At 41.5% G+C, this 22,212-nt stretch overlaps 1 protein-coding gene across 4 annotated transcripts in view; it reads right to left on the bottom strand.

Moving 5' to 3' along the window:
• LOC109916540 (guanine nucleotide-binding protein G(o) subunit alpha) overlaps positions 1–20,722 on the bottom strand; it is a 218,083-nt gene extending 197,361 nt beyond the window's left edge. For all 4 annotated transcript variants that reach the window (XM_048605785.1, XM_048605786.1, XM_048605787.1 and 1 more), the window contains exons 1-2: positions 20,202–20,722; positions 19,948–19,990 (exon numbers count right to left, since the gene is read on the bottom strand). In XM_048605785.1, coding sequence (XP_048461742.1) covers positions 19,948–19,990; positions 20,202–20,319 — 161 coding nt within the window. In that variant the 5' untranslated portion in view covers positions 20,320–20,722. The remainder of the gene's footprint in view (positions 1–19,947; positions 19,991–20,201) is intronic.
• Between the last annotated feature and the right edge of the window lie 1,490 nt (positions 20,723–22,212).

Below are 22,212 nucleotides of genomic sequence, written 5' to 3'. Positions count from 1 at the left end.
AAACGGTCATCTTCCCACTGTTCCCGGAGAAAATCCCATTCTTATTTCTTGTCCCATTTTCTTTTGTTTTTGGTTTAATTTTGGAGCAATCAACAAGTACTCTCACTCTTAAGCAATAATGTTCATTCATATTTTTTGAAAAACAAAAATCTTTTTGAAATTTTCCCTACTGAAGGCACTGACAGTTGCTGGAGTTTTTTTACCTGTACCTGATCCATGCAGCCATGTTTGATGGGGTAAGGGATTCCTCTGGCTCCTGTGCAGCAGAATCAGTTAATACGTGCTGGAAACAGGTTTAAGAAGTTGCTATGTATAACACTCAACAAAAAAAAAACATGCCCGCATATGCTGTACCAGGTGTGCATAATCCTTTTCTTTTAAAGTTGAAGAACTTTACCAAACAAAATGTCTAAAACAAAACCCTTGGCAGCAACAATACTGACAGTTGGCATTTCTAAACCAAGTACTTGGCAAGTTGTCATGTGTCTCTGACAAAATGGATAAAACGTGTACATGACTCATGAGAAAAAAAAGTCACAAATAAAGTTTACCCAACTCAATTTTTTATGCACTTTTTACTCTAATTTTAAAATCAGGAAAATCATCTTTAAAACAAGCTTTAATTTAAAGCCTGTAGAATTAGACATTTCTTTCCAGCTATTGATTCTCATGATTTAAAAAAAATGCTTCTCTTAGCATAATCAGAATAATATCATCTCAGCTATATTAGAAACAATATTGGTTGCAACCATAAACCCTTTCCTCAAACTAAAGACATTAACCAAACCATGATGTAGCCACATATTTGAGCAGAATTTTTTTATCTGCCTTCTTCAACTGCTGCAATCCATATAGTGCTGGGAGACTCAGCACTGTTAGGAAGGAGATTTTCAGGATTCTGATGTTGCAAAATGGTCCCGAGTCAGAATGATGAGCAGCCAGGAGAGGAACTTGCAGGTGGTGATGTAGCCAATAGGTTTTTGCTAAACTATGCCATGAAGCTAGCCTGGGGTAATACATTTCTACATTCTTATTGGAAACACTCTGATCGTGTTGTGTCACTGTCCATAATATATCATGGGGCAACAGCCTGAGACAGTCTTATTAACCCACCATGAAAGTAGCGGTCTTCTGTATTGTGGTAGTTATTATTTAACTGACCCATGCAGAACCTGGTTTTGGTAGCATTTAACACTATGTCGCTTTAACATAGTTAAACTGATGGGTTCTGTAATATGGTTGAGAATCACAAATTTCATTCATCATTGTTTCCCACTGAAACAAATTAGCTGATACACAGTCAATGGAACAACACTTTGTTGCATATGGTTCAGAGTATATTCTAGCGTTATTATTTCTAAATTAACTTGCTCACTTTATATAATGTAAACACATGCATATGTGATCACAACAGAGCAGTGGCTCTATCCTAGATATAGTCTGGGCAAACCGTCACCCAATGAAATTTCTCTGTGAGCAGTCTGCACAGCAATTAGTTGGCAAAGCCCTTAATACATGTATCACTATGGATAATTCTGACACGTACTGGTTTGCCACATGAACATGCAACATAATACAGGTCGTCTCTCCACATGATCAATTCAGTGTCTTGGCAAGGAACTGACATGTTTTCTCTCAGCTTGTAACTGACATGGCCTCTACTGGCAAGAGGTCAGTTTGCCCCTCATCAGCAGGTGACATAGCATCAGCTATTTTAGAGTTTGTCAACATGTTCTCTTATTAGATCTTGCTTGGCTTCTGTTGGCATATGGTCAGTATGATCTCCATCAGCATATCTCTGTAGTCAATGGTCTTGGCACGCAACACAAAATGGGAAAACAAGTTGAAACAAGAGAGTTAAAGCCCACAATCCAAACATGATGAATGAGAGGACAGGGCACTGGGCATGTTATGATGACTTTAAAGTTATTTCAATATTCAATCACTTCAATTAGCAGTTAATTTGATTAATTAAATAAAATAACTGGGACACACTAAATCATATTTATAGAGGAATACATTGAATCACAGCTTATTTTAGTCCCGTACGCTCAACAAACAGAGTAAGTGGTCTATATGTTTTTCAGGTCTAAGTGCGAAACTTTACTCAAGGGGATCTTTCCAGCATGAAGTTGGAATTAGAGAGATGCCTATTAGAAGTGACATCAGGAAGTATTTCTTTACAATCTCACAAAAGGCAAATGAAATCTAAACGACTTCTGAAAAAAGCTGCTGTAGAGACTATTTTGAAACTTTCCATTGAACTAGAGATTGCTATATCTGCATGAGGCAAGGGTATAGAAGGATATCAAACTAAGGCAGGTAGATGGGGCCAAGCTAAGAATCAGACATAATCCACTTGAATGACAGAATTGATTTAATGAGTCAAATGTTTGAAGAACTGTTACATGCTCTTCTATTCATTTAGCTGCTCACCTGAGAAGAAGCAATACTCTGTTGAAGCTATTTTTCATCATGTTAAACTAGTGAAATAGAGTTTAAATTTTCTTACAGGATGAACCACTCCAATTCTCTCCGTCCTTGAGCTTTTCATATAACTCTTCAGTTAAGAGTACACGAGGTTGAACTGCAGTTGGTTCTGCTGTCTAGCACCTCAGTTCTGCTACTAGGCAGGAAAATTATTAAAAGTATTTGTAATTCAATATCTTTAATTGTGCATTTGGCAAAAATGAGAAATATTACATGTTTGGTAGGACTGCATTTGGATAATGATTATATATAAATAGAGCTTCCTCAATTTTTATCCTGCTGCTCAATAACTTGAGAAGAAAAGAAATACCAACTCTTTCTCCACACTGTCCTTGCAAACTACTTTACCATCTCCAATCTCCCTTACCTCTGCAAAGTCCTTGAAAATATTGTTGCCTTCCAACTTCATGCCCATTTTTGCTAAATTTTCATATTTGAATCCCTCTGGCCAGGTTTCTGCTCCCAGCACAGGAACATTCTTATCATGGTCACAAGTGAAATCCAGTGTGACTATATCAATGATAAACATTCTGGTTATATCCTTCTCCACCTGTCTGCAGCCTTTCACACAGTTGGTCACACCATCCTTCACTATCACTTCACTACCGTCTTTCAGCTTGCATCATTCCATTCCTGTTTATCTAATGATAGCCAAAACAAAAAAAAAATCAATGGTTCTATGTCTGCTCCCAAACTCTTAGCTTCACTGTCCTCCAAAGATCTATCCTGGGTCCAATTCTCTTTCTACTCTACCTTTGGGTGACATCATTTGAATACGTCAATTTTCATGTGTACTCTTCAGCCACCCAGCTCTATGTCACCATCCCACCCCTTCATTGTCTCTACATTACATTCTAGATGCTTTCTTCAGCATCCAGTGCTGGACAAACAAAAACTTGCTCTAACTAAATATCAGGGAGACTGAAGTCATTATCTGTGGTTGCCACAATAAGCTCTGTGCCCAAACCCCAGGCCCCATCTAACTGCCTGGAAACATGAGAGGCTGAAACAGTTCATAATCTTGGGTGGCATATTTGAGCTTCCAGACATATACCCACACCAGAGATGCTGTGTATTTCCATCAATGCAAAGTCCACTCGAACAATTCTGTCCCACCTTTGCTCATCTTCTGTGAAACCCTCATCTACCTCTATGTTATCTCTAGACTTGGCTTTCACAGCACGCTCCTAGCTGGTCTCCATTACTCCACCCTCAAACTTGTGGTCACTCAAAACCACTCATATCCTTTCTCACACAAAGTCACATCCATTTATCACTTCTCCTCATGGACCCGCCCTGTCTCCTGGTTAAATAAAGCCTCCATTCTTAAATTACAACACTTAGCTTTTAAAATCCATCCTTGAATTGGCACCTCTGCAATATTCTCTATGTCCACACTATCAGATACTTGCACCCTCTAATTCTAGCCTTAGGCTGATTGCTCACGAACCACGCTTCTCAAACCCAAGCTGTCTCTTCCCTTTTCTCTTATTACTCTTGCTCTTTTTCCACTTTTGTTGAAAATGCTTTCTTTGTCCAAAGTTTTGACCACCTCCTTGAATATATCATAATGTGCCTCCGTGTCAAATTTTGCTTTAGAATGCTTTATATATACAGATGAGTAAGGAATCATGAATGCAGTATTTGCAAATTACTGAACTAGTCATCCAGGGAATGCAATGTCAAAGCAAACCAAAACTACAAATAGAAAGGTGGTACCAGTAAAAGCAACAATTAACTCCTCCCACCTATCCCCTCCTCCCACCCCAAGCCGCACCTCCATCTCCTACCGACCAACCTCATCCCGCCCCCTTGACCTGTCCGTCCTCCCTGGACTGACCTATCCCCTTCCTAACTCCCTACCTACACTCACCTTTCCTGGCCCCATCCCCGCCTCTTCGACCTGTTTGTTTCCTCTCCACCTATCCTCTCCTCTATCCCTCTTCTATCCGCCTCCCACTCTCTCCCTATTTATTTCAAAACCCCCTTCCCCTCCCCCTTTTCTGATGAAGGGTCTAGGCCCGAAACGTCAGCCTCTCTGCTCCTATGATGCTGCTTGGCCTGCTGTGTTCATCCAGCCCTGCACCTTGTTGTCTCTAGTTCACTAATGCCCTTCAGGCAAGGAAATCTGCTGATCTCACATAATCAGGTCCCTATGCGATTCCAACAGTTGACTCTTAACTGCCCTATGAAGTGGTCCAGCCACAAATTCAGTTAAGAGCAGGATGGGTAATAAATGCCCGCTCACGAGTGGCGGACACATCAAGAATTACATTTTGTTTCAAATATAACTGTAAGGAATGCAAATAAATGGAAAGCTTGTGAAAATCTGTTTAGTGGGGGATCAAACGGTCCAGTCATGCTGTGTTAATCAGCCAAAGATTATCTCTGCCAGATTGTGTGTTTCTTGGATATATTTGGAATCCTGAATTTTGTCACAGCTATGCAATTTTTGTTTCAAGTCAGAAAAGGTTGAATCCGTGTTAGAATTCAAGGAAGTGAACCAAATTAGTTTCATTCGCCCTCTCTCTGCATGTCAGCTCCTGCAGTACATTCCCATTTCCTGCAAGCTTCAATATGCAACGGGTGTCCACCTTTAGGACGACACTGACCATCACCGTCTTCAGATCTCTCCATGATGGTGCAGTGCACAACACTGACAGATCACACAGATGAGGTTAAGAACAGGCACGGTGGCTCAGTGGTTAGCACTGCTGCCTCACAGCGCCAGGGACCCGGGTTTGATTCCACCCTCAGGTGACGGTCTGTGTGGAGTTTGTACATTCTCCCCGTGTCTGTGTGGGTTTCCTCCGGGTGCTCTGGTTTCCTCCCACAGTCCAAAGATGTGTAGGTTAGGTAGATTTGCCTTCCAATATGCCCATAGTGTCCAGGGATGTGTAAATTAGGTGGATCAGCCATGGGAAATGTAGGGTTACAGGGAAAGGGTGGGCGATGGGTCTGGGTGGGATGCTCCTCAGAGGGGTGGCGTGGACTTGTTGGGCTAATTGGCCTGTTTCCCCACTGTAGGGATTCTATGAATTACCAATTCATTTGATTGCTTGACAATACAAAATGTACGCATTGCTAAAAAAAATGACATGCAATTAGAATTCCATCTTGCACTCATCCAGACTGAAATGCAAGAAAATGACTCCCCAGTGATAGGAAGGAAACATTATCACTTATAAAGTTGGGTTTTTTTGCATTTTAGTCTTGATGAGTGCAAGACAAAAATCTTTGACTTCATGTATTTTTAGCTGTATTTAATTGGATTTTTCAACTGGCGCAACGATGAATTTTCAGGCAAACAGAAGACTGTATTTAATTTTATACCATGTATCCCAAAATAATAAACAATCCTAAGCATTAGAAGCTTTTCTCAGTGACTGTTGAATATTCATCTACAATTAAAAAGTTTCACAAATGAAATGGAAAGCTATTAGTCAAACCAATCTACGTAGCAACCACAGAGAAGAAAAACTGAACAAGCCTGGTTACACAGCTCTCTCGTATTTGATTTGTATCATAGTGCAATGAAGACAAACTGTATCCATCACAGTCTAAGGCATCAAAATGAATTCTGCAAAAACAGGCTGAAGACAAAAGGAATCAGCAACTTCAGAATAAACAGCCTAAGCAGGAACATTTTCAAAGCTGCTCCAGTTCCAGCACTATCATTTTACACAGCTACACACAGGGCACTTGCTTCATTTCTGGTGAAGTTACAGCAGTGGAGTTGGTAAGGAATAAGGAAATTCTCTCCCCATGTTAATCAGATGCACTTCATTGGATTTGTATGTTTGTATGCTCTCCTATGGAATAAAGAGGGGCACGCAGGCACACATGTGTATGTGTGAGAGAGAGAGAGAGAGAGAGAGAGAGTGTGTGTGTGTGTGTGTGTGTGTGTGTGTGTGTGTGTGTGTGTGTGAGCGAGAGAGAGAGAGTGTGAGAGACAGTGTGTGAGAGAGACAGAGTGTGAGAGAGAGCGTGTGAGAGAGTGTGTGAGAGTGTGTGAGAGATAGAGAGTGAGAGAGAGAGTGTGTGTGTGTGTGAGAGAGAGAGTGTGAGAGAGAGTGTGTGTGTATGAGAGAGAGAGTGTGAGAGAGAGAGTGAGAGAGAAAGTGTGAGAAAGAGTGTGAGAGAGAAAGAATGTGAGAGAGAGAGAGTGTGTGAGAGTGTTTGTGTGTGTGAGAGGGAGCACGAGGGCGAGAGAGTGTGTGTGTGAGAGAGTGTGTGTGCGCGTGTGCGCGCGTGTGAGAGAGAGTGTGCGCATGAGAGAGAGAGTGTGCGCGTGAGAGAGAGTGTGTGCGCGTGAGAGAGAGTGTGTGCGTGTGAGAGACAGAGAGACTTTTCTAAGAGTACGGTCAACATTGGACATCAATCAAGGAGCACATTAATGCGCATTTCTGCAAGACAGAGTATGCTAATCACCCTCCACTTCAGAAGCTCCCACCTCCTCAGGGCCATCCACTCTCCCTAATTGAGCAATATCCCCAGAGGCAGCTTCTTGCCTGGACTCTTTGAAGAAGATTACACCTGATATCTATGTTCAGGATCAGGATCAGAATCCCAACAATATCATGTTTGAGACTCAAACAATGTTTCCATGCAGTCTTAAATTGGGCATTTCACCAGCCCCACCCACCAACACATAAATTAGAATACAGCTTTCAGCAAGGGGAAACCATGCTAAAATTGGAACAACATTGGGTTAGCCACCGTTTTATATTAAAATGACATTTCTTACAAATTGAAACTGAATAAGTCTGAGAATCAGTCACATCCATGAACATTTTTATTTCTTGTTTGTGTATCTTGAGCCAAGAGGACCTGCTGAGTGCTGATCCCAGGCCACCATCACCAGATGATCAAGGTGTACCTCCATGTCCTTCTTTCCTGCTGCTAGGTGCCCATTTTTAATTTAATCCCTCCAAATCATAGGAAATTGTACCAAATGTGGCAACAAGTATCGGTTGCAGGACAAGTTAGCACATGTTTCTGCGAGGATTAGTGAAACCTTCTTTGTCCAGATAATCTTAAAATAATTACTAACACATTAAAGTTAGAGACAGTCCTCTCATCAATTACTTCTCTGTCTGGTTTACATTTTTGTTGTTCAGTAGTTGATCAAAGTCTTGAGGAATAAACCTTCCACCGATTGTACTCGGTGCTCCTGAATCAGGTATATATGAGACAGGCGCAATATAGAGTGGCTCTCTCCATTGCTCAAATAATTAATGCTAACTGCAATCTCCTACCACAACACAACTTCCTTTTTGAAAAATAGCCCATGCACAGCACTACTACAGAGAAATTTCTAATGAACCCCTAATCTTGCTTAATGACAGGTAGTTTTGCTTCAGAAATATTCCACTGTGTCTGAGAAACTGAAGTTGCTAGATGTGAACTTTCCTTCTTGGGGGGTTAAATAAAAAAGTTCCAATGAAACAGCCACATGAATCTCCAAAGAAAGCACAGTTGGGTTCTTTCCAAAATGATGCAAAACAGGATCCAAAATAAAAGTGGACTCTGTCCCCAATTTCCTTCACAGCAATTGAATGCAAGCACTTTATATATCAATTTCTCTGGGATGTGCTACCGAATCAAAGGTCTACTTCCAAATATCACAATCAACTAACAGTCTATAATACTGCACAGTGTATTCATCTGTATATCTTATCAATTCAAAACAACGATTATAGGGCCGTCTCATGCGATCGAGTAACATATAATTTCAGTTGTTCATTTTGTGGAAGAAGTTTTATTAAAAGTGCTTAAGCACTTTTTTTAAAGATAAAAAGCATCAAAATTTACACAAGTTATGGAAAATATTTGCAAGGAAAGCTGAAGAAAAAGATTAAGTGGAACTGCATTATCAACAAGAGACTTATATATTTGGCATCAAAGGATTATGTGATCATTAGAGTGAGACACTTCAGCATACCTGAGTGTTCAAAAAGGGCAGATAGAACAAGGGCACATTCTCATAAACAAAGCAGGAGCAAAGAAACAAACAAGAGCTAACAATAATGAGATATGATCTTTCATTTCTCTAAAAGTGAAGTGGAGTCTTATTTAAAATTTAAAATCACTTAACTGGAACACAAATGGTGCAGTTAGTCAGGCTGTAATAAACATTTCAGATCTAATGCAACACTATACACTAATCAACACATTAAGACTCTATTTCACAATATCGTTGAGTTTGAAAGGCAATAGATGATCATGCTTTCCTCTCAAAGCATTTTCTATATTATTAGCCTGCATTTCTCCTTCTGCAGAATGGGACTGGAAATTTTTCATATTTGCTGAAAAGAGAGGGAAGTAATTCACATTTCACTTTCCACTATAGCTCAGAACATCAGGGCTCACAAAATATTCCATCCCCAAAATACTGAAGAAACCATTGGTCTGGTATAATAGAGTAAAAAGTTGGAAACATTCTTTCAAGGGTGATGTTGTTTAATGTTTAATAAATTCAGAGTGGGACAGAACAGCACTTCAATGGAGGCTACACAGCACTGATGATGTTACCCAGAAGGGAGATGACATGTTTGCACCAAAACCAGTCAATTGAGCGAACCAACCAACAACAGCGATGTTGTTTAATTTAAAGGAGGAGCTCATTGTGTTGTTTTGAATACTTGGATAGGGGGTTAGACACCAGGTACTATGGTCTTCCCCACCTGGAGCCAGCATTGCCAAGAGTGGAAAAATGGCAATGACAAGCTCTTCCAGATAAAATAGTTCTCATTCTTGTCATAACCTTCTGTAGGGCTTTTTTTTCCCTATGTAAATGTATATTAAGGAATACATTCAAATGAAAACCACATAATTATCCATTGCATTTAGACAGAAAGAGGAGATATAAATGGACTGGGATTCATTGAATCAGAGTATTTTCTGATTGCCAATGAATACAAATAAATTTGCAGAAAGGACTGGGAGCAGAGGAAGTAGGAATTGACATTGCTACTCTCTTCTGCAGAAACATACACCACTGCTCTAAATAAAATTTGAAATCAATTCAGGCTGAAAATTCAACACAACAAGAAATACACAATTAGTTTATCATCATTTGTTCAAAGAGATTAGTATTGGAGCCATCGCTCTTCATCATCATTCCTCGCCCCTTACAGGAGAAATATAAGCTCCAATAAGATGTGTATATGCCTGGCTTAGCGAATGATGGGACCCAGCTACATTGCACACTTATACTTTTCCTTAGCCAAAATCAGCCAGTAATCCAGGATGATCCTGAAGGACAAGATAAATGGTTTCTTCAGCCTTTCCCACCATCTCTCATCATTGTCCATTATCTCAAAAGAGTTCCGTCTCAAAAATCAAGATCATCTCTGTAGTTATTTCTGCTTCTTCCTCCCCATCTCTAACTGGTCTCTCATTTCCTATTGGTTAAGCACTTTTCTCACTCAAGCTACCATCATCCAACAATCATCTACCGGTCGCTTAATTCCTTCCCACACAACTCGACTTCCTCATTCCAATTCTAGCCAATATTATTAATGTTCATCCAACTCGTTACCTAAACTCTCATATCACCTTTCTTTGGTCTTTCCAACTATCATTCCAGTACCAACCTTTCTCTCTCTCTAAGGAACTTGAAAGTGCTGTCCCATTTTAGATCTCCTGAAGCTCTGAATTTGGATTCCTCAAGTCGATCTTCTGTATTTCTTAAAGTAGAATGGCTATTTTGAAATTTAGAAGGGATAGACTTGATGACCAGGAGCATAATACAAACATATGAATTAGGGACATGAGTAAGACATCAATCCCTGCAACATGCTGCACCATTCAATAAGATCATGATTGCAACCTCAAATCCACGAGCCTGCCAACACCTGATAAGCTTTCAAACTTTGCTTTAAAAATATTCAAGGGCTCTGCTTCCACTGATTTTCCAGGAAGAAATTTCCAAAGACTCATGACCCTCAGAGAAAAGGTTTGCCTCATCTGTTATAAATGGGCAGTGATCCCTAATTCTAGGTTTGCCCACAAGAAGAAACATCCTTCCCGTATCTACACTGTCAAGACCCCTCAGAATCAGATTTCATTCAAATCATGTCTTACTCTTCCAAACTCCAGCAGACTCAAGGCTAGCCTGAGCAACCCATCCTCATAAGAAAGCCACCATATCAGGTATTAGAATATATCAGAGTAAATCTTCTCTAAAATGCCTCCAATGCATTTACATCATTTCTTAAATAAGGTGACTGATATTGTACGCAGGCAGAACTCCAGATGCTGTCTTACCAGTATTCCTGTCTAACTGAAGCATAACATCCCTACTTGTGTATGCAATTCCCCTTATGATAAATGATAACATTCTATTAGCTTTCCTAAATGCTTGCCAAATTTGCATTCTAACCTTTTGTGATTCGTGCATGAGGTCACCCCGATCCCTCTGCATCTCAAAGCTTTACATTTTCTCACCATTTAGATAATGTTTCTTTTTCATTCACCCTGCCATGTGGACAATTTCATATTTTCCCACTTTATACTCCATTTGCCACATCATTTCCCATTCATTTAACCTATCTATATTTCCTTTAGTTTCCTTATGTCTTCTTCACAACTTAATTTCCTACCTACCTTCATGGCATCAGCAAATTAGGCAACCATACTCTTCATCCAAGTCACATACATGCATTTTAAATGGAAAACGTCCCAGCACCAGTCCTCATGGCACACCACTTGTGACATCTTACCAACTTGAAAAAGTCCCATTTCCTCCTACTCTTAGCTTCCTGTTAGCCTATAGATCTCAAGTGTTTAACAAGACAATTAAATAAAAAGGAGACTTAGCCAATGGACAAGATATTGGGAAGGGTAATCAAAACTTTGGCCAAAGTGGTTGCATTTAAAGCAAAATTCTTAAAAAGAAAGTGGAAAAATTCAAGAAAGGGTTTAAAGAGGGAATTCCAAGATGTGAGGTCAAGACAGTTGTTGAAGTTATTGTCGTGCTAAAGGAAATGAAAAAAATATGAATCTTGATGTTTCCACAGGCTCTAATTATACTCAACTGCACCTTCCTCCTCAAATGATTCCCCTTTAAGTATCTATCTCTACAGTACTATCCCCGTATGATTTATTCCTATCAATAGAAACTGTAGTTGGTGTTCCTGCAGCTTCTCTTTCTTCCCTCAAACCATCACACCAGAATCTACCCTTGGTCCTCTGTTTAATAAATGCATTCTGCCCTTCAGTGATATCATTTACTGGCACAGCACGACACACCCTTATCTGCCATTTGCTTTGGTCCCTAACCTGCCTCCATTTCATCAGACTACCTGCCCAATACCAGACTTTGGTTTATTCACCACTTCATTCAGCTTAATATCAACAAGACGAAAATTGTCACCACTGGCAACACAAACTCTGATCTGGTCCCTTCCTACAGACTTTGTGCCACTCCAACTGAAACTGACCAACTGTGACCTGCCTGAATTTTCCAACCGCACCCCATAGACACTAAGTGCTATTTTCATGCCCCAAAACAATGATTTTTGTCACTAACCTCATGCTTTTCTGGCTATCCACTATCACAAAACCCCTGTTCCCCATTTCCTCATCAACATATCCCTCCACAACAGGACTCTTCAATTGTTTACTGTCCAATACCCTCGCAAAATTATTTCAATCTCTAACAAAGTAAGACCACAAACAATAATTGGGCAGTTAATTTATTTTTGTCAATGTGAGGGAGGAATATTAGTTAGGGCATTAAGACAGCTTCCTACTGTTCTTCAAAACAGTGACAAAAAATCTCAACACATCTACCTGAACTAACACAGGCATGTTAGACCCACATAGAACAGTCTATCCAAAGGACAGCATCTCCCTCAAAGCTAAACCAGTCAGCATTGTGTTGGAGGCAAGACTGCTTGCAAATAATTCAAACTGACAAAAGTGTTTGGAAATTGGACCAAGTTTTACTTTTGTCATTCAAAGGATCATTAGACACATCCAAATTGATTCTCTGTACCATCTGAAGGAATGCTCCCAAATCAGATGCAGCATAAGTTAGGCACAGGTGAAATTTCTATCAGTACTGTCCTATCAAGTACATTCTAGCTAATTATGAAGTGTGTTAACTTCACAGCAATTGTTCTTAATACTGTGCCTTAAACATAACCTGAAAAACTAGCGTATAGTGACACACATTTCTCACAGCATTTCATTTGAGTCAAATTATTGACTGATAAAATTCATGGGTAGCCTAGGTTGTAGACCAACACCCGGTAGGGGCAAGGTTGAAAAGTACTTGCATGCATTGCAACTGCTCCAAAGAGCAAATTTTCATGAACGTTTAGAACTTTAGTTAGGCCACATTTGGAAAATTGTGTTCAATTCTGGTCGCCACACTGCCAGAAGGATGTGGTGGCTTTGGAGAGGATACAGAAAAGATTTACCAGGATGTTGCCTGGTACGGAAGGCATTAGCTATGAGGAGAGGTTGGAGAAACCTGGTTGTTCTCACTGGAACGACGGAGGTTGAGGGGTGACCTGATAAAGGTCTACAAGATTATGAAGGGCATGGACAGACTGGACAGTCAGAAGATTTTTCCCAGGGTGGAAGAGTCAGTTACCAGGGGCCATGGGTTTAAAGTGCGAGGGGCAAGGTTTAAAGGTGATGTACAAGGCAAGTTTTTTTTACACAGAGGCTGGTGGGTGTCTGGAACTCGCTGCCAGGGGAAGTAGTGGAAGCAGATACTATAGTGACTTTTAAAGGGCATCTTGACAAATATATGAATAGGATGGGAATAGAGGGATACGGTCCCCGGAAGGGTTTTAGTTGTGATGGGAAGCATGTCGGCGCAGGCTTGGAGGGCCAAAGGGCCTGTTCCTGTCCTGTAATTTTCTTTGTTGTTCTTCTTTGTTTCAATCTGTTGAGCTACACTGGAACCTAACCCAATTTCCAGAGTTAAAATGAAAGCTTTCTAATCAATTCATTGCCCACATCAGACAAAAATAATTGCATTTGAAAATGGAGAAGGAGAACTCTTTCAACTGATAACCACAAGATTCAGGCACACAAATTCAACTGACAGTAGATACAGGACTATGAACCTTAAAAATGTCAAATTCAGTAATCTTAAACAGATGAGCTAAAATATTTAAATTCTCAAAATTGCACTAATAAGGGTCAATTATGGGCAAAATAATGCTAGTTCTGAAGATTCACTTTGTAGATTGTTGAAAACATTTTAAATTCCAGTTCTTTTTCAGAACTTGCATGCTTTTAGTGTTGTGCTGTTCATTAACTTCATCTGAGCTGCCAGCGATTCCCAAAAGTTCTACATAAAGCTTTCTGGTATTTTAATCCATTTTTTTCTGTTTCTTTAAAGACTGTTTGCAGAGATTTGTGAGAAAGAGGAGGACTGGGAAATCACTTAGCATACATGAATTTGGAATGCTACTCTTGGGATTCTGTACATTTATGATTTCACTACAGCAAAATCTTACGGCATCAGTGGAGAGTGGACAATATGTGAAATGTCATCAAAGGAGAGTGAACAGTACCTCACATCGATATAACATGGCAAATAAAACAAATTAGAGACTGGGAGACCTTCAACTGGAACATTAAAAGGATTGTAGAACAATGCAAAGTAATGCACTTCAACTTTACCAGGAGCATGAAGTCACTTTGTTGGTTCTGGTTTCATATAATATCACTACATGAAAACACAGCTACAAACAATCTCCAACAATGAAATTTTAGATAAAATGACAAATTTAAAATATATAGATGGCATTTAAGCAACATCAACCTTACTACTTTTGGCCGAGTTATTATAAGACACAAGCATTCTTGTCCTGCCTTATGGACAGACCTTCTTTACAAACAACCAGTTATACAGGATCAGGTGCAACAAGTTCACTGTCACCATAACTAATTAAGAATTCTAGAGATCAGGGACCTAACAATACCACAGGGAATTCTAAAATAAAACAAAAAGAAACTTGATCATCTAAATTTCTGAATCCTACTTGTTATTGCAGACTTTGAAGCAATTCAACAATGCTCAAACTTTCTTGACCATTGTGAAAATGTATCTGAAAAACATATAAATTTCTAACCTTTTGAAAGTGACTCAATGAGGAAGATTCTTGAAAAACATCAGTTTATTTGTTGCTCCTGGTCTCAAGTTTGAGATGATGCACATGATAACTGATAGTTGCAGAGATTGTTTAAGACTAAACAGTAACTTGACTTGAAGATTCAGGCTTTGCAGGTTCACAATATTATACACGTGGTACAATACCCAAATTTCTGTCAATGCATGACATTCAAAAATATTTACCTTCAATTCTAATTTCAATGCATGTAAGAAAAGGAACAATCCTCAAAACAATTCTATCCAATTCTGACTTCCACCTACTCAAAAATTTCCTTGAAGAATTTAATCATACACTAATCCAGGCTTCATTTCTACTTGCTTCTGTCATTTGATCCACCTAGATAGAAATTATGATTCCAACACTGGCACTGCTCTGTTCCAAAAATGTGCATGTTTTATTATTGCATCTTCAAATGTTTGGGGACACCAGAATTTTTTTTTGTGTGCACCAGGACACCTCCCAGCATCTATCAACTGTGACATATACATCTCCCACATATGGCTTTTCAAATATCATTGGAAGGAAATCAATGGGTATTCTACACTAAACACTCAAATTTACTCTAATCTGACACATTATTGAATAAACAGGATTCAATCTTGAGGAGACCAAGACCAGTATTTGGGTCTGTAGTTACTCTCTGCCAATCAGCTAATGTCTGAATAAATCACAGAATCCCTACAATGTGGAAACAGGCCATTCAGCCCACTGAGTTAGCACCAACCCTTCAAAAGAACACCCTGCCCCCAACCCTATCCCCCCGACTCCACATTTACCATAACTAATCTACCCAACTTGCATACCTCTGGACACTATGGACAATTTATAATGGCCAATCCACCTAAACTGTGCAATTTTGGTGTACTCGATGGAAACCTACGCAGACACAGGGAGAACATGCAAACTCTACACAGACAGTCACCCAAGGCTGGAATCAAACCCAGGTCCCTGGCACGATTAGGCAACTGTGCTAACCACTGAGCTATTGTGCTGCCTTTAAATCCAAATATTTTATGAATTTTGTCTATTTTTTTGACAGTTCAGCTATGAACGATAAATTATTCTTAAGAACTGTCAATCTCTCGCACCATAGGAATGTTCCTTATTTGCCATCTTCTTATTCTAAAACTGAAGTATGCTGGAGAATTGAGAGTTATTCAGTTAACGATGATTAGTTTAATGCCATTGCCAGCACATCATTCCCGGTGGAATAATTTTTATATCTAAATACACTTTCAATGTTTGAGATAAATTATCGTGTCCAGTTTGTTCAAACAGCCTTTGAATTCTCAATTTCTGTATGGATCACACGATTATCATTGCTCACGAAACACTATACTACAAAGAGTGTGTTACAAACTAGTGACACACTGAACATACTTCACAACTAGAACAATGATTGCAAATCTATACTGATTTACCAGTGTCATCCGAACCTGTGACACCTATGCACACATTCTTCACAATATCACATTCAATTGAGGAATCTGTTTTATAGATATTTCATTTATTTTAGATAGCTGACAGCATGGCACAAATTAATTTGCTATAATTAAAATATGCAGTAAAATATATGAATCTATTTCATTTAGTTTGAACTGTATGAATACTATTTACATTTCGGAATTGCATGGCATTTATTAGTTCATTGCACCATGCCAGAAATGCCATATAAATGCAAGCTGTTGCATAAATTGCTGATGATGACGTCTCAGTTTTGGTAGCAAAACTGCACATGAGTCTCACCGTTATGTAGCAGCTACAGGAACTAACTGCAGAGATATTGTTCCTGATCCTTCCGGACACCAATAAAAAATTAACATTGGGCTCCTTCTACACAAGAAAAGCATAGGAGGGCTTCACTTCTGAGCTGTTCCACCTTTCCCACCAATCAACCAGTGACTGGAAGAATTATGAATCCCAAATTTCAACATTCCAGCATCTGCCTCCGAAAAACCTTGCTCCAGCGTTTCTCTTGTTGTGGTGGTGATGACAGTGAGCCAATCCTGCAGCACTGCCGGCCAAAGAAGCGAAAAGGCGCCTTGATGGTAACGGGACTAAAACCTTCCAAAGGTCGGGCACTTGACAAGCCAACAACAACAAAAAAAATAAATGGCAATGTGCCTGGGCAGCGGTCACCACTGGGACAGCTCCCCAATCCCGGGGAGACCGATAGATGCATTGACCCACTGCCCTCCCCATGAGCCGAGTCCGCCCGAGCTCTCCCGAACCCGCCTGCAGCCTCTCTCCCGACTGGGCGCTGTCCACCAGCCAAAGCGCCTGAAAAGCGCTCGGCGGCCCCGGCTCTCAGCTGCACCCTGAGGCCGCCTCGGGGAAAGAGCTCGGCGGCTCCCGCTCGGACTGAGCTACCCGGGCGGCCAGGCGGCTCAGCTCCGTTTCCCCCCACCGCCCCACCCCAACCCATCCTGGGGCTCCTGACACTGGTTTTCAAGCCGACCCTGCGCTCCAGGCAAGAACTGGGGCTTCACCACCACAGCCTGAGCCCAAAACCTAACAAGACGCTGCCTTTACGTAGCGCCTTCAACATGAAGTGGTTTCAGAGCAAGTCACTAAAGACTTGGTCAAGGAGATAAGTTTTAAGGTGAGCGCTTTAAAGGAAGGTATGGGAGGTCGGGATGCAGGGAGAGGATAGGGGCTGGGCATGGGTTCAGGGGAGAGAATGCCAGGGCTCTGGGCTTCACCAACTGAATGTACAATTACCAATCAAAGTCTGGGCAACTCAAAGCAGCTAGAATTACTGCAGAATGGATTCCAAGCGCTGTGGGGCTGAAAGAAAGAAGACGGCTACTGGGAGGAACAAGGCCACTGAGGGATTTGAAATTGAAGGATGAGAATTCTAAAAGGAAGGTGGTGGAAACAGAAACAAGTCAACAATTTCAAATGGAAATGCCATGAGTCCTTGATGGAAATAAACCTGTGGGGCTATGAGGATCGAGGAAGTGGGTATGAACTATCCCGCGGGGAACCAGTATGGACTTACAGACTGCATTACACCCTCCTGTGTAGGAAATCATTCAATGACAATGAATAAGGTATTGCCAAATTGGGAGTCAATTTGGACCAGGGAAGACTGCAAGGATGAGTGAATAAGACTAACTAAGAATGAGGATACAACATTGGATCATTGGATGATCTCAAGTTCAAGGAGAGTAGAACACAAGAGAAGGTGGGCCAGGAAAGATTGTTATAGCAACAATGGTATGGACAAAGGTTGCAGAAGATGAATGGATGGATGCAGGGGTACATACTGATGACGTTGAAGGTGTGAATGCACTCAAGCTTAAAAACCTGAATCTTGACTCAAAATAAACCAACCTGGGTTGGAAAACAGACCCAGGTCATTTTATACCAACACCAGCCAGAACTCCCACAACCCATACTGTATGACACCAGCTCAGGTCCCATTCACCAACTCTGCACCGATTCCAAGTCAGATTGCACAAACCAAACTTGCATCAGAAGCCAACCACTTTGAACCAACCTAAAGCCCAACACAAAGATGCAGATCCAAGCTGGAGCACCTTCACTTTTGGACTACAAACTTGACTTTGATAGACTCTGGTTCACACATCCAACCAGTTACATATGAAATTGGTTGATCTGGGTTATGATACATAGAAATAATCTATTGTACCGGTGGTATTCCACTCTAAGTCAATACATATGTAGTAACAAAAAAATACACAGACACGAGCTATAATATGCAGGCTGCGTCAGTCATGGATGACAGCAAAAGCAGACCCAAATTCTGAAGCATCTTCTGCCATTCAATCATCTAATCCTCAGCTTCATTTATCAGCCTTTGATCTACATTTTCATCCCATTGCCCAATGCCAGCCTACCAAATACAGTCTTGAAAATTTTGACTGTCTGAGAATTTACAGCTGTCTGGGGAAGGGTGCTCTGGATTAATCTTTACATGAAAAGGTGGTTCTTGATTTCAATTCAGAAAAGGCCTTATATAATTTTAAAACTGTGCCCTCTTGTTTTACATTACCTTACCCAAGGGAATAGTTCCTTCGTACCTACCCTTTTAAATCCTTTTGTTATTTTAAACATCTCAATCAGACCATTCAACTGTCTAAACTCAAGGGAATGCAAGCCAAGTTTATGCAACCTGTCCTTATGTGTTAACTCTTTAAGCCTCAGTTCCATTCTGGTAAATGTATACTACATTCTCTTCAAGAACCCTACTCCCCTCCAGAATGGGAATGGCTGGAGTCAAACACAGCACACCAAATGGGGTCTCTCCAAGGCTTTGTTCAGGAGATAACATCTTCTGAACATTGTATCCTCGCTTTTGTATTGCAGAATCCCTGAGGTAAAGGCCAACATACTGTTAGTTGCTGGTTATTTTTAGTGCCTAACAACTTTTTTTTAGTGAATTACACACAGAACACTCATGTACATAACAGAAAGACATTGGTCAATATAACAGATCAATAGAGAGGCTGGAATCATCCTTGCACAGTGATAACTTGTTTGTACTTGTGCTATCATTAAAATACATTTCCTTTCCTCCTTCAAATTGTGAGCATGCCATACTGTCTTCAAAAAAAAAAACACGGGGGATGGAATATGGAAGGGTGGGACCAAACCGCTGTGTGATCCAGGTAATCTCAAGCAATGAGAAGATCGCTAGTTATTGAGACCCCCAAGTGAATTCTGACTGATTATTTATAACAGTGAATCGTTAGATCTCGGTGAAAATGGCAAGTGTTCAACCTGCCGTCCGTCTGTTTACATCCGCATTTAAAATGTAATTAAAAAAAAATCCCACATAACTGGCCTCGCAGCCGGTTTCAATCGATCAAACATGACAGAAAAAATGCTGAAAGATGAAAGCTTGGCATTAAAGGTTAATTGGTAGCTGGCGATGATTCTCTCTCTCCTCACCACCCTCTAAGACACACATGCATACCCGCGCCCCTCCTCCGAAGCGAAGTCTCAGCTACTCCTGTGGTGACAAGGGCTCCAGTACAAATAGATCTGACCCACACCCCTTTTCCAAAGAAAGAGATATTCAGAAAAATAAAGTCCACCCCCCTGAAAAATATAATCCGAATAACCAGACTGCACATGTTGGAAAGAGTGACAATCCTTCCACCAGAACCATCAATATGTTGGAGATAGGAGGCTTGAGACTATAGCACTTAAATATGGCGGTCTCCTGTCATTAATATACATCTAACCTCAAGATACAGTCTCGACTTAAAATGAGGCTTAGGGAGAGAAGTGCGTTATTAAAATCAATAGAAACTGAATGTTTTTAAAAAGAAAAAAAACCACTTACTTCATTTGCTTTACGATGGTGCTTTTCCCCGATTCTCCCGCCCCTGTGGGAAAATGAAAGAAAAAAAGGGAGAAAATGTGAAAGAAAGTAGGGTTGGGGAGGGAAAAATGTGAAGAGATGAAAGGAGCGGGGGGGGTGTGGAGGAGTAGGGCAGCGGGCAGACCAGCCGGCCGAGGGGGAGCCTCCAATCCGCCTGACGAGGCAGCCAGGGGCGGGAAGGAAAGGGAAGAGAGAGAGAGAGACCGGGCTCTTACCGAGAAGCAGCAGCTTGACATCCTTGGCGGCGCTAATGCCATCCTCCTTGATGGTTTTCTCGATGGCTTTGCTCCGCTCCATGGCTGCCCTCTCCTCGGCGCTCATTGTACATCCCATGGTTGCTGCTGGAAAGTAGCACAAGCTCTGGCCTTCTCAACTCAACTCACTCACTCTCTGGGACTGAACCCTCGGTTGGAGACGCCGGGGATTTTAATCGCACATCCAAAGCCAGTGGGTGTGGAGGTGGACTGGGAGGCGGAGGGGGACGGGGCTGGTTTCTTTACCTTCACCGTCTGGATGGGCAGGAGGAGAGAGTGAGTGTGAGATTGTGGAAGGGATGAGGGGAGGATTTGATGGTTGTTGTTGCAGGTCTCACCAGGGAGGGGTGTGAGAGAGAGGGGAGGGACAAGGGGGCTCTGGCCGGCTGTGGGACTGGGCGGCGGCGGCAGTGGCAGAGGTTCAGGCCGATCGCATCGTTGATCTGCTCACAATGGAGGGAGAGACACAGAGTGCGCCAGTCCCAAACCCACACTGACGTCAAACAGACTGTGAGCCTGCGCCAATCGAGCAGCTCTCACCACTGCTGACTACACCTTCACTACACACACACACACACAGGGAGGAGAGGGTCAGCCACTCCTATAGACACCAGCTACCACAAAACAAAACCCTGCAATCCCTCTTTCCACCCCCACCCCCAAAGCGCAGGAGCGAATGCAATCCGCGCATTTGCACAAATAAAGGAAATAGTATTGCATTGCAAAAGACAGGCCCAATGCAAACACCCAGTGCACAATCCATTCCTGAAACACTCCCCACGTTCACACGTTACATATGCACTTTTAAGCTGCGTGTATTCACGGCAAACAGAGACTCACGATCCAGATGTTATGGGAGCGGGGGGGAGGGGGGCGAGAGAGAGACAGAGAGTTTATTGCATCAGCAGATTACAGTGGGCACTATAAACTGATCACATCCATCGTGTCACGCTGTTAAACGGATTTGACCACAGAATCACTCGCAATTAGAGCACTGAAGCACTTATTACAGGACCTGGCCGCCTGGGAACCGTTGCTCCAAAAGTCAGACTCTTTGACAGAGAATGGAAAGGGACGGGATTTGGGGGTGAAATCATAGAAGCGCGGGCATCACGTGCATTATTTTTTGTGTCTCTAAAAATTTCCAGCAATTGCTGGCATAGCAAGCACTGAGTAAACCGAGCCGTCTTTCCATTACCCAGGCAGTCGAGGTGGTGGTCTGCACAGCACGGTGTCAACGGAGCTCTGAACCCAGCGAGATCCAAAGCTGTTCATTCACACACCTGTTTCCCCCACCCCCACCCCACCAAACCTCTACTCCTAGTCACCCCAGTTGTCCAAACCGTTTACCCCTTTACCTCCCGGATTGAATATGAAGCGCAAACAGCCTCTCCATTTCCAGCACAGTCACATCTGGATCAATCCACTCCCCATAACAATCACTCCCTCCCAACATCTGTGCTGTAGCATATCCGATCATCCGTTATCCATTAGGAGGATTATGTGTTGCTAAACGTTTCATAAAACAAGAAAGAATGGCAAAATATGTGAACTGGTTTAAGCATCAGATATGGAAGGGGACAAGGAGTGTTCAATTGGGAACTTTCCAGGACAAAGTGGGAAGGAAAACGATGTTCCATAAAGACCAGGACTGCATCAGCATTACTAGAGTCCTGCTGAGATTTACTGCTGATACGAAAAAAAATTCGTTAATAAAGCGCCTTTGGCACATTCCAAGGTATGTTGTAACCACTGCTGGTGGACCATGAATGCGCCGCCACCAGTTAAAAGCCAAACCACAGCTGCGGCCCCAACTGCAAAAGGCACTAGGTGCAACTTCCTAAGGAGAAGGCAGGGCCCAGAGGTCAGGAGCTGGATGATTTGCCATTGATTAGTTGTCAAAGTTATACTAATACGTAAAAAAATACAATAACTCTCATGAGCTGATATTAGTTCCTGCCATAAACATTTA

The sequence above is a fragment of the Rhincodon typus genome, chromosome 15, assembly GCF_021869965.1.
Source record: "Rhincodon typus isolate 14 chromosome 15, sRhiTyp1.1, whole genome shotgun sequence".
Lineage (NCBI taxonomy): Eukaryota > Metazoa > Chordata > Chondrichthyes > Orectolobiformes > Rhincodontidae > Rhincodon > Rhincodon typus.
Note: the sequence above shows the minus strand (reverse complement) of the source record. Positions and strands in the feature narration are given on the sequence as shown.